Raw genomic sequence first — 13,824 nt, 5'->3', positions numbered from 1 at the left:
AAGTCCATCACAAGTTCATACCAAAATTCAAATCATAAATTGAAATAGAAGTTTACAACACAGAATGTTTACATAAATATCCATTAGTAGCAATTATCTAGCCAAAGATCTATCACCTGTCTAGTTCCACAGGTTCACTGCAAGTTTAAAACTGCAACTAAGAAATTAGTGATGTTTTGTATAGATAAATCCAGGCAATATTTTTTCTTCTGTACTGGAATAAATCGCGAATTCCCTTTTAGTGACCTTTGGTTAATTGTTGACGACATCTTGGAATGTGCTCTGAGCAGGAGAAGGTCTGATTCTCATTGTAGTTTTGATTATGAGGGACCTAATAGTAGTCGCATTATAAAAGAGCTTAATAATCATTGATACAATTTTAGGAATTCTTATAGGATCATCATAAAGATTTAAGAAGTCATCTGTTTGTCTATATAGCATCACTACAAGACAGTACATTTTCGTGGATCTGCAGAGATCTGCTCCAAGGGGGTGTGCTATTGCTTAGTGATTGTTACATATGTTTAATAATAATAATAATAATAATAATAATAATAATAATAATGATAATAATGATAGGAAAAGCATATTAATAGCAGGAATATTTCCTAAAATATTGCCACCACAGCCTTGCTAATGGGGCACACTCATTACAGATTATATAATAATCCAAGGCAAGCATTTCAGGATGATCATCTGCTAATTATTAGCTTGTTCCATTATGGCTCCTGACAACAGTTCATGATGAAAAGACATTGCAGTAGGACTGGAAAGGGTGAGTCATACTGTATCAGCAGACAGGAAGTGCAACTCTGACATAAAACTTTACAACTAGCCTGCTACAATCAACTTTCTGTCATGATTCTATGCCTCTTAGGGTTCTACAACCTTCCAAAGGCAGTACCACTAGGTTGGAACCCAGTATTACAAGACATAAGCTACAAGAAGCTGTTCAAGAGGTTTGATCAATTCACAATGTAATATTTTATACAGTATATACTCAAATTTTCAATCATCTACAATATTGTAAGGCTGTTGCAAAAACTGGACTATCACAACAGAATGTCTTATAGAGTACATGCAGCACTGGCAAGGGCAGCTGCCATCCAAGAGGAGTTAATTTCCTCTCTTCCTCTCTCTTTCTTTTCCTCTTTCCATCTTTTCATCCAATTCCCTTCTGCCCTGCTCCCTCTCTTCTCATTTTTCATTTGAAACATGCTTTCATGTCACCCAGGTTAGCCTTGAACTCCATATGTATATTAAATTATGTCTTGAATCCTGCTCCTCCTGCCTGTGTCTCCCAAGAAGTAGGGTTACATGTGTGCACTATTGTGTCCAGTTAGTATCTGTTTCTTAGGAGATAATTTAGTAGTTTGATGCTAGAAGTAATTAAAAGTTCAAGCTATATTCTGTGCACAAAGATGACTCCATGCTAACATTTTAGTAGCTTTGAATTATAGGATGAAACGCTGTGTATAGTGATGTGCACCCTTAATTTTATCCAAGTCCTACTTTTAATGATGGTTCTTAAATATCTTAACCTGCCTTATAGCTCACCATCCACTAGAGGTAGTGGAAAAGAAAGGATTCAGAGGAAGTGTTTAGAAATAGTTCTTTGGAGCAGATCCCACCTGTGTTGTCAGGAAATCAGCAGTTCAGCTCACAGGACAGCAGTAGCAGCCAACACTCGAAAACAATTCAGGGATATACCAGGAGTCCATTTAGGAAGAGTCAGGATAGCAGCAGTGGTTTTATGACCTGACAGGAACAGTCAGGCCTCAGGTGAATTGGCACTAGTCAGCAGAAGGGACCAGGGCCAACAGGAACTACAGGAACAGTTCTTGGCTGTGCCTCTTTCAGCTAAGTGAAAAGCCATGAAGGCCAGAGAACAACAAGTGTTACACAACTAGCTCTATGAGCAAGCCAAGATTGCCAAGCCAGCCTCCATCTTCCTTCACTCTGTTGGATCCTTTTAATACTCCCTCTAAACATCACATGTCCTCTACAGGTCTTGCCTCACCTTGTCTTGCCTCAGCACATGAGTCTGATTTAGCAAATGTGACTTCAATCTGTTTCAGCTGACATCATTCTGTCAATCAACCCTAGTCTGCGGAAGCAACAAGAAGCCACAGCACCCCACCAGAAGTTTTGTTGTTGTGTCTCTCCCCATGGAGTCTGGACAAATAGAGCCCATCTACATAATGTATGACAGACCTATACATGCATGCCATTAGTGAAGAATCATTCATCCCATGTCCTTACAAGTGGTTGCCTTAGCAGAACATTCTTTCATCTGTGTCTGCTTCAGCAGACTGTTCTTTCATGTGTTTGTCCCAGTAAAACACCATCTAAACAACTGACTTTCCAAAGAATCCTTAAGTTTCCACTTCAGTGGTGCATAATGCAATCCTCAGTACCTGGGAGGGTGAGGTAAGAGTATAGTTCTTGTTCCAGATCTTCAAACAAGTTCTTATATAAAATTAATCAAAACGAAATAAAATTCAAAAGTGTTTATGCTTACAAGTGACACAGGGTTACATTCCTTCCTCCCTAAAAATGTTTCTAGAGCTACTAAAAGTTTTCATTTGCAAAATAATTGATGAACACATTTCTTGGATGGCAGGAGAACAGATGGGTAACACCTGCTGCAGGACAGTAATGACCCTGGCTCTTCTCCCACTTCACCATACACAGGACTCTGCTCATTGTAGGAGTTTTTTGAAGGTAAATATCATTTAATCATTGTTTTGCACCTAAGCCTGTACATTCCTCTCAATGCACTTTTTTTTTAGGTTAAAAATTTACCTGCTTTTTCTGCCTTCTGGATTGTTTCCACTTTTGCAAAGCTTGGGTGAGTACTTGCTGACTTCTTGGATGAATTTTTCAGCCAATGTTGGCTAAACTGATCTTCTCTTTGGACATCCTCAGTATGGGTCTGCTGCTAGGTCACTAAGATTCCTTATTAAGGTAGGCTACCCAGTTCTGCTACTGCACCTACCATAGGGAAATTCTTCTTATCTGCATGTTTGCTTTACTGACTTCAAGAGACCATGGCTCCCTTTGGTGTGTGTGTGTGTGTGTGTGTGTGTGTGTGTGTGTACAGTATATTTGTTCATTTTCTCATTCAATGGTAAATTCTATTTTTGATATTTTATTTACATTTCAGATGCCATCCCCTTTCCCCATTCCCCACACTGAAAACCCCTATCCTATGCCCCCCTTTCCTTTTTGCTTTTTTACACTTTTTTAAAAATGCTAATCAAAGACTTTATAAGTTTGGTAACGCTCAATCAGAAGTGTAACCCAATACCCAACCTAGATATATCAACTATGTTTGACTGGTGGAGACACGTGAACATCTGCCTCCCTGTCTCCCCCTCTTTCTCTCTCTTTCTCTCTCATCACCTAGCTTCTCCTCTCCTTCTTCTCCTCCTCTCCTTACTCCTCTTCCTCTCAGAACTCCTCCCACCTTAGCTCCTCCTACATATTACCCTTCCTGTTAAAATAAAACTTTTCTCTCAAAATACAATTAGAACATAATTATGCCAATTTGTACCAGTGAGGTACAAGATAGTCCTAATACCCAGTCCATCATTTTGTTGACTAACCAGAACCTCTGTCATCTATCCTAACTGAAACACTTAGTTCTGAACTTGGCTATTTCCTTGGCTTTAGAATGAATGTCAGCTGAAAACCATCCACTCAAATCTTTCCTCTCAAGGTAAATAGCCAGGATTGGCTATGAGACTATAAGTTTTCAACCCTGTCAGAAATCCAGAATGACCGAGTTAACTAAAATTGTGGGAAGCACAAAGCATAGCTTCTAAAACTTAGCCAATTTAGAGAGACAGCTGAGCACCTGAACACTCCTTATACTACAAAATGTTGGAGCATCTGTTCTTCTGCCTTCTGGCCCAGGATCATCTGACAGACCTTAGTGATGCAGAATTATTAAGGGCTGATTACTCTGTATAGGCAGACATAATCAGTCAACTATTCTGCAAGTGTGTCCTTTTCTGGACAGTAATTTGTCTGTAGAAGGAAAGAGGCAATTCTTGTCTAGTGGCTGTCTCACCACAACTGGAGTAGCTCCAAAGATGCTTAATTTCTTCTTAGAATTCAATACAGGAAGCTGTCAGGAGCAGACAGGTCTCTAATCAAAATGAACATTAATACAGAAATGTTTATAACATCAATTCTGTGGACTTCTGATGTATTGAAAACCAGCTATCCATGTAAGGTAATCTGGATGGTTGTCTGTTAACTCCACTCAGCTATTTCTAAATAAAACATAGAAAACACCCTAACAATAAACTCAGAGCCATGAATTTGCTATAGTCCCTTAACTCACAGGCTAACCATCTCGAATCTGATAAAAAAGTTAAAGAAGGACTGGGTCTAAGCCTTGTATTCCTAAATGTGTTATACAGGCACAATGCCTATGACATTAATAATATTCATCTCACTTTTATATCAATAAGAAGCTCGTACCAATGAAAACCATAAATTTGAAATCAAAGTAAATTTTGTACCATTTAAGAAATTATAACTTCATCTTGATAATAATTGTACAGATTTCTACCAATAGGTTATGGCTATGCAATAAATCTGAGCTAATCCTCCCTATTCCCACAAAACCACTACTTTTCCCTAGAAAGACAGCCCAATATTTATCACCTTAGTCCCCAAGCCCAGGGAATAGCGGTGATGATTCTTCATTAGCTTCTTCAAGCTGATTATGGGCATTGAGATATTAGAAGAGGGGTGGGGGAAAGAGTAAATTGATAAGCCTCTGATGCTGTGTCTTCATAGCATCCAGATGGAATTCCAGGACCTCAGAGGTTTGAGCATTTCTGCTCGGCTTGCTTGATGAGTAGATACACCAAGGCTGATCATTCTGCAATATACAATTCTCAAAACAAATTTTAGTATCAAGATAGTTTTTTAAAAGAGGGATGACATTTTATTAAAGATGTTGGTTCTAGCAGCTTTTCTTCCCCCTGCTTTTATTGGATATAATATTTACATTTCTAATTTCATCCCCTTACCCCATTCCCCCCACCACCCAGGAACCCCTTATCCCTTCCCCCCTCCTTCTGCTTCTATAAGGGTGTGCAGCCACCTACCCCCACTCCCACCTCCCCACCCTCAGATACCCCCCCCCTCAGTGTTCAGCCTTCATGCGACCAAAGATCTCCTCTCCCACCTATGCCCAACAAGGCCATCCTCCCCTACATATACAGATGAAGTCATGTGTCTCTCCATATGTGCTCCCAGGCTGGTGGTTTAGACCCTGGGGAGCTCTGGCTGGTTGGTATTGTTGCTCTCCTCGTGGGGCCACCAACCCTTTTGGATCTTTCAGTCTTCTCTTTAACTTCTTCATTGGGAACCCTTGATTAGATTAATGGTTAGCTGTGAGTATCTGCCTCTGGGTATGTCAGACTCTGGGGGACCTCTAAGGAGACAGCCTTATCAGGCTGCTGTCAGCATTCACTTCCTGTCATCCATATCATCGTCTATTTATGGTGACTACACATGGGATGAATACCCAGGTGGAATGGTCTCCATACAACCTCTCCTTCAGTTTCTGTCTCACACTTCGTCTCCATATTTGCTCCCTTGGATATTTTGATGCTCCTTCTAAGAAAGACCTAGGCATCCACATTTGTTCTTCCTTCTTCATGAGCTTCATGTGGTCTGTTAGTTGAATCTTTGTTGTTTCAAACTTTTGGGTTAATATCTGCTTATCAGTGAGTAAATACCATGTGTGGTTTTTTTGTGATTGGGTTACCTCATTCAGGATGATATTTTCTAGTTCCATCCATTTACCTAAGAATTTATCGAATTCATTATTTTTAATAGCTGAGTAATATTCCATTGTGTAAATGTACCACATTTTCTGTATCCATTCCTCTGTTGAAGGGCATCTGGGTTCTTTCCAGCTTCTGGCTATTATAAATAAGGTTGCTATGAACATAGTGGAGCATATGTCTTTGTTATATGTTGGAGAATTTTCTGGGTATATGCCCCAGAGTGGTATAGCTGTGTCCTCAGGTAATGCTATGTCCAATTATCTGAGGAACCGCCAGACTGACTTCCAGAGTGGTTGTACCAGGTTGCAACCCCACCAACAATGGAGGAGTGTTCCTCTTTCTCCACATCCTTGCCAGCATCTACTATCACCTAAATTTTTGATCTTAGCCATTCTGACTGGTGTCAGGTGGTATCTCAGTGTTGTTTTGATTTGCATTTCCCTGATGACTAAGGATGTTGAGCATTTCTTAAGGTGCTGCTCAGCCATTCATGTTTCCTCATTGAGAATTCTTTGTTTAGCTCTGTACTCCATTTTTAATGGGGTTATTTTGTTGTTTGGGGCCTAATTTCTTGAGTTCTTTGTATATATTCGATATTAGCTCTCTATGGGATGTAGGATTGGTAATGATCTTTTCCCTGTCTGTTGGTTGCCATTTTGTCTTGTTGACAGTGTCATTTGCCTTACAGAAGCTTTGCAATTTGATGAGTTTGCATGTGTCAATTCTTGATCTTAGAGCATAAGCCATTGGTGTTCTGTTCAGGAAGTTTTCCCCTGTGCCTAGGTATTCGAGGGTCTTCCCCATCTTCTCTTTCTATTAGTTTCAGTGTATCTGGCTTTATGTGAAGGTCCTTTATCTACTTGGAGTTGAGCTTTGTACAAGGGGATAAGAATGGATTAATTTGCATTCTTCTACATGCTGACCTCCAGTTGAGCCAGCACCACTTGTTGAAAATGCTGACCGTTTTCCACTGGATGGTTTTAGCTTCCTTGTCAAAGATCAAGTGACCATAGGTGTGTGATTCATTTCTGGGTCTTCACTTCTATTCAATTGATCTTCCTGACTGTCTCTGTACCAATACCATGCAGTTTTTATCTCTACTGCTCTGTAGTATAGTTTGAAGTCAGGGATGGTGATTCCCCCACAAGTTCTTTTATTTTGAGAATAGTTCTCACTATCCTAGGTTTTTTGTTATTCCAAATGAATTTGTAAATTGCTCTTTCTATCTCTATGAAGAATTGATTTGAAATTTTGATGGGGATTGCATTGAATGTGTAGATTGCTTTTGGCAGGATGGCCATTTTTACTAAGTTAATCCTGCCAATCCAGGAGCATGGGAGATCTTTCCATCTTCTGAGATCTTCAATTTCTTTCTTCAGAGACTTGAAGTTCTTGTCATACAGATCTTTCACTTGCTTGGTTAGATTCACTCCAAGATATTTTATTTTATTTGTGGCTATTGTGAAAGGTGTCATTTCCCTAATTTCTTTCTCAGCCTGTGTATCCTTTGAGTAGAGGAAGGCTACTGATTTGTTTTAGTTGATTTTATATCCAGCCACTTTGCTAAAGTTATTTGTCAGGTTTTGGAGTTCTCTGGTGGAAGTTTTAGGGTCACTTAAGTATACTATCATATCATCTGCAAATAGTGAAATTTTGACTTCTTCCTTTCCTATTTGAATCCCTTTGACTTCCTTTTGTTGTCTAACTGCTCTAGCTAGGACTTCCAGTACTATATTAAATAGGTAAGGTGAGAGCCTTTTCTAGTCCCTGATTTTAGTGGGATTGCTTCAAGTTTCTCTCTATTTAGTTTGATGTTGGCTACTGACTTGCTGTATATTGCTTTTACTATGTTTAGGTATGGGCCTTGAATTCCTGATCTTTCCAAGACTTTTAACATGAAGGGATTTTGGATTTTTTTTCAAACGCTTTCTCAGTGTTTAGTGAGATGATCACATGGGTTTTTTCTTTGATTTTATTTATATAGTGGATTACATTGATGGATTTCTGAATGTTTAACATCCCTGCATTCTTGGGATAAAGCCTACTTGATCATGATGGATAATTGTTTTGATGTGTTGTTGGATTCCATTTGTGAGAATTTTATTGAGTATTTTTGCATCAATATTCATAAGAGAGATTGGTCTGTAGTTCTCTTTCTTTGTTGGGTCTTTCTGTGGTTTAGGTATAAGCGTAATGGTAGCATCATAGAATGAATTGGGTAGTGTTTCTTCTGTTTCTATTTGATGGAATAGCTTGAAGAGAATTGTTATTAGGTCTTCCTTGAAGGTCTGATAGAGTTCTGCACTAAAACCATCTGGCCCCAGACTTTTTTTGGTGGGGAGACTTTTAATGACTGCTTCTATTTCTTTAGGGTTTATAGGACTGTTTACATGGTTTATCTGCTCCTGATTTAATTTTGGTATCTGGTACCTGTCTAGAAAATTGTCCATTTCATCCAGATTTTCCAATTTTGTTGAGTATACGCTTTTGTAGTAGGATCTGATGATTTTTTTTAATTTCCTCAATTTCTGCTGTTATCTCTCCCTTTTCAGTTCTGATTTTATTAATTTGAATACTGTCTCTGTGCCCTTTGTTTAGTCTGGCTAAGGGTTTATCTATCTTGTTGATTTTCTCAAAGAACCAGCTCCTGGTTTTGTTGATATTTTGTATAGTTCTTTTTGTTTCTACTTGGTTGATTTCAGCCCTGAGTTTGATTATTTCTTGCCATCTACTCCTTTTGGGTATATTAGCTTCTTTTTGTTCTAGATCTTTCAGGTGTTCTGTCAAGTTGTTACTGTATGCTCTTTCCAGTGTTTTTTTTTGTGGGCACTTAGAGCTATGAGTTTTCCTCCTAGTACTCCTTTTATAGAGTCCCACAAGGTTTGGTATGATGTATCCTCATTTTCATTAAATTCTAAAAAGTCTTTAATTTTTATCTTTATTTCTTCCTTGACCAAGTCATCATTGAGTAGCATTTTTCAGTTTCCACGTGTATGTGGGCTTTCCGTTGTTTTTGTCCATATTAAAATGAGTCTTAGTCCATGATGATCTGATAGGGTACAAGGGATTATTTCAATCTTTTGTATCTTTTGAGGCCTGTTTTGTGACCAAATATATGGTCTATTTTGGAGAAGGTACCATGAGGTGCTGAGAAGAAGGTATATTCTTTTGTTTTAGGATGAAATGTTCTATAGATGTCAGTTAAGTCCAATTGGTTCATAACTTCTGTTAGTTTCATTGTGTCTCAATTTAGTTTTTGTTTCCATGATCTGTTCACTGCTGAGAGCGGGGTGTTGAAATCTCCCACTATTATTGTGTGAGGTGTAATGCATGCTTTAAGCTTCAGTAAAGTTTCTTTTATGCATGTGGGTGTCCTTGCATTTGGGGCATAGATGTTCAGAATTGAGAGTTCCTCTTGGTACATTTTTCCTTTGATGAATATGAAGTGTCCTTCTTTATCTTTTTTGATTACTTTTGGTTGAAAATCGATTTTATTTGATATTAGAATCGCTACTCCAGCTTGTTTCTTGGGACCATTTGCTTGGAAGATTGTTTTCCAACCTTTTACTCTGAGTTAATGTCTTTCTTTTTCACAGAGGTGCATTTCCTGTATGCAGCAAAATGCTGGGTTGTGTTTATGTATCCAGTCTGATAGTCTATGTCTTTTTATTGGAGAATTGAGTCCATTGATATTAAGAGATATTAAGGAGAAATTAATGTTGTCTCCTGTTATTTTTGTTATTAGCATTGGAGTTATGTTTGTATAGCTATCTTCTTTTAGGGTTGTTGGAAGATTACTTCCTTGCTTTTTCTAGGTTGTATGTAGTTTCCCTCCTTGTGTTGGAGTTTTCCACCAATTATCCTTTGAAGTGCTGGATTTGTGGTAAGATAGTGTGTAAATTTGGTTTTGTCATGGAATATCTTAGTTTCTCCATCAATCTTGATTGAGAGTTTTGCTGGGTATAGTAGTCTGGGCTGGCATTTGTGTTCTCTTAAGGTCTGTATGATATCAGTCCAGGATCTTCTGGCTTTTATAGTCTCTGGTGAGAAGTCTGGTGTAATTGTTATAGGTCTGCCTTTAGTTGTTACTTTACCTTTTCCCCTCAGTGCTTTTAGTATTTTTTCTTTGTTTTTTACATTTGATGTTTTGATTATTATGTGGCGGGAGGTATTTCTTTTCTGGTCTAAACTATTTGGAGTTCTGTAGGCTTCTTGTATATTTATGGACATCTCTTTCTGTAGGTTAGGAAAGTTTTCCTCTATAATTTTGTTGAAGATATTTACTGGTTCTTTAAGTTGGGAGTCTTCCTCTTCATCTATACCTATTATCCTTAGGTTTAGCCTTCTCATTGTGTCTTGGATTTTCTGTATGTTTTTGGGTTAGTAGCTTTTTGTATTTTGCATTTTCTTTGACAGTTGTGTCAATGTTTTCCATGGTATCTTCTGCACATGAGATTCTCTCTTCTATCTCTTGTATTCTGTTAGTGATACTTGTGTCTATGACTCCTGATCTTTTTCCTAGGTTTTCTATCTCCAGGGTAGTCTCCCTTTGTGATTTCTTTATTGTTTCTACTTCCATTTTTAGATCTTGGATGGTTTTGTTTAATTCCTTCTCCTGTTTGTTTGTGTTTTCTTGCAATTTATTAAAGGATTTTTGTGTTTCCTCTTTAAGGGCTTGTATTTATCTACCTGTGTTCTCCTTAAATTCTTTGAGAGTCTTATTTATGTCCTTCTGAAAGTCCTCTATCATAATCATGAGAAGTGATTTTAATTCTGAATCCTGCTTTTCTGGTGTGATGGGGTGTTCAGGGCTTGCTATGATGGGGGAACTGGGTGCTGATGATGCCATGTAACTTTGGTTTCTGTTGCTTATGTTCTTGCTTGCCTTTTGTCATCTGGTTAACTTTAGTGCTACCTGCATTGGCTGTCTCTAACTGAAGCTTGCCTTTCCAGTTATCTTGCTTGTGTCTGATCTCCTTGGGGTTCAGATGTCTCTGTGATCTTCTCCAGCTGCTCTGAGTACAGTGGTACCTCTAGGATGACTCAGGATAAGGTGTCTCCAAGGTAGCAGACCAGCTAGGTATCCGCTGTTCTGGGTGCAGTATCTCCTCTAGGATGTCTCAGGATAAGGTGGCCACTGTTCTGAGTGCAGTGGCTCCTCTAGGATATCTCAGGATATGTTGTCTGTCGCTCTGAGTTCAGTTGTTCCTCTGCCGCTCTGGGTTCAGTGGTACCTCTGCCGCTCTGGGTTGAGTGGACCTTCCAGAATGTCTCAGGTGGAATCCGGTGTCCACAGAGGAACAGAGCGGGCAGAGGTCTGCTTCAGGCCTCAGATCTGGGAGAAGTGCGGAAGGGGAGTGCTATTCTGCTGGGGTGGGGGGTTGGGTATCTGCTGGAATCTGAGTGCTCCTGGCACCCAACTATGGGCATAGGGCAGTGTGTGGATCTTTCTACCTAAGGCTCTGGGATCAGTGGAGCCTCCAGGATGTCTCCAACGGAATCTGGTGTTTACACAAGAGCAGACCAGGCAGAGCTCCCTTTGGGTTTTAAGTTAGAAATTTAATGACTGAATTTTTTCCTCTGGCTGTGTCTCAGTGTTTAGATTGTCTCTCTTTGCTCGCTGCATTTATGTTCTGGAGCTTCATGGGAAGGTTCAGGAAGGGCTTTTACAATGGTAGATGGGAAGAAGAGGGATAATTTCAGTTCCCAGAGACTAAGGGCTAACAGTCTAAGAACACAGGCCTTAGCCACTGCCATGGAGAGATGCTTGGCCCATTCCTTCCATTAACACTGTTGCCTAATGTGGGGAGGAAGCACAGGTGTGTACTCACCCTGTATGCCAATCTGTTCTTTCTGGGACTGCCCACACATACCTGGAGGTTATAGTCATAATGCGGATAGTTTTTATAGACTTCTTTATCCATCTCTGTTTCACCTACCTTAGTGTATCCCAAGGTAGGTTCTGTCACTCCAGTTTGGCCCCAGCCAGCAGGCCAGAACATCTTCTCAGGCTTGATAAAGTCAGAGGGACTAGGCAGGGGAACTACATCCACAGTGGGAGTCACCTTGGCTTTCTGTTGAAGCTGTTGGGGGAAGGAGAAAACAGATGTCAAAGCAGAGAAGGATGTTTGGACATGGGTCCATTCCTATTGATAATTCAGTAGTGGGTTCTGAGGAAATGAAGTGTACAAGAGAGAATTCAAAGGCTTGAGCCAGAAGGAGAGTTAAGGATAGGAGACTTAAGCAGGGCATGAAAAATCACAGCACTTTCAGTAACATGATGTTATGGAGATAGAAATAGAAGTTGTATTTTAGGTGAATGATTTGTTTTTCAACTCTTATCGTATGGTGTGTTGATTCTGTCTCGCTCACATCATGAGCTCCAAGGGTGACAGTGATTTCTCTGTTGATAGAGAAAGAGGCAGTGAAAAGGGTTGGTCTTATGAGGAGGTCTCCTTCCAAGGAGAGTGACACGACGGTCTTTCTTCTCTATCTCAGGGCAGAACCACTAGAGACTTGAGATGGAGCTCCCAGGACTACATGCCACAGGTATCAGGGAAACACAGGGCTGAGAACTGTCCCCACCGTCCGTACTAGAATTGAACCCATGGCTTTGTCCATGGCTGATGGGCATTCTACATTGACTTACACTCTAGCCTATTTCTGAGCTCTGATGACACCAGCACAAGACAAGAGCTATAGTTTTTGTCTCAACTAGAGCCCTGCTTAAACCTCTGAAAATAGAGACAACAATTATAATGAGTGGCCTTTTGATCCCTTTATCCTTTAAATGTAAGGAGAGCCCATCTGGAGACTAGCAGGGCTCAGAGACTTCCTCAGGCCTTTCCTGCTTTGTGATTCTGGCTTCTGCACTTCCTCACAGGAAGAGAAGCCTCTTACTTTCCTTTACAGTGTGCAGCAGTCAGAACAAATTGACAGGTTATGATAAACCCAACACACCTGGCTGTGTAACCTCTTTAAGTGCTGATCTTCAGATGTAAGGTCAGGAGTGTGGTCTAGCCTCAACACCATCAATAATCTCCTGTGGAACAAAGAACCCCCAGTCTCTAGTTGTAGAGTTTTGGTACACTCCAAAACATAACTGGCACTGTAAAAAGCAACTAAAGCTGAGTGACTGCTTCAAGGCCACCCCACCTTGCATGGGGCTCAGGCCCCTCCACATGTCCTTTGGTCTATTTTTCTCACTGGTCCTTCCTATCCACCATCATCCTTCATTCAGAACACAATGTCCATTCATGTTTCTGAGTTTTCACTTTAGACATTTCTCCACACCCTCATCCTGTCATCCTCAACTCTAAGGGAAGGCCAGAGAAGAGCTGCCTATCAGAACAGAGCATTTTGATGAAATAATGAGAAGGAGAATTAGCTTTTCATTCTTCCTTGTCTTAGGGATTTTCCCTAGACAATGTCAGTTTAGGATCCTGCCTCATGTTAGGGTCCCTGTTACCTAAGCTATCAGATTAAGGCAGGTTGCTGAAAACTCAGAAGTTAGGGAGATGAAGACAAAACTCACCAGCTCCAGCTCCAGATGGCAAGAAAAGTACCATCAGGAATAGTAGAGCCTGAATTTTTCATGGCCAGAGGTGCAGCCTGGGGTGGGCTTTTGGTATGTGCCTGTCCTGGTTCCTGCTTTTAAGGCTCCAAAGTAGGAGAAAGGAAGGGATTTTCTTTATAAGAAATTCTCATGACTCTGCCCTCTGGTGGTCTTGAATCTGTAACCAGATTCTGAGACTCTTGCATCAAAGTGGCTCTTAGGAGAAAAGACAGCAACACAAAAGGAGGGGGACTTTGATCACTGAACATGGAACTGTTCTTGTAAGCATCCACATATTATTTTTAGCTTTGTTACCCATGCTACATGTGTGTAAAGTCTCACCTCTGTCATTGTAGCATAAACACAGGCATCTTAGTGTAGGAACATATGGATGAGAGGGAGTATATTTTATTTACAAAAACTGGTGTTGGACTGATTTAGTCTGAAGGCCATTGT

General features: G+C 40.0%; 1 protein-coding gene across 1 annotated transcript in view; it reads right to left on the bottom strand.

Annotated features, from left to right (window-relative positions):
* Nucleotides 1-13,396, bottom strand: part of LOC117705604 (mast cell protease 4-like) — a 41,535-nt gene extending 28,139 nt beyond the window's left edge. The window contains 5 exon segments of the mRNA XM_034498344.1: nucleotides 11,645-11,896; nucleotides 12,081-12,216; nucleotides 12,714-12,813; nucleotides 12,816-12,857; nucleotides 13,348-13,396. Coding sequence (XP_034354235.1) covers nucleotides 11,645-11,896; nucleotides 12,081-12,216; nucleotides 12,714-12,813; nucleotides 12,816-12,857; nucleotides 13,348-13,381 — 564 coding nt within the window. The 5' untranslated portion in view covers nucleotides 13,382-13,396.
* Between the last annotated feature and the right edge of the window lie 428 nt (nucleotides 13,397-13,824).

The sequence above is a fragment of the Arvicanthis niloticus genome, chromosome 3 (assembly GCF_011762505.2).
Source record: "Arvicanthis niloticus isolate mArvNil1 chromosome 3, mArvNil1.pat.X, whole genome shotgun sequence".
NCBI classification, from domain to species: Eukaryota; Metazoa; Chordata; class Mammalia; order Rodentia; family Muridae; genus Arvicanthis; species Arvicanthis niloticus.
The sequence above is the reverse complement of the archived record's forward strand: the minus strand, read 5'-3'. Positions and strand labels throughout refer to the sequence as shown.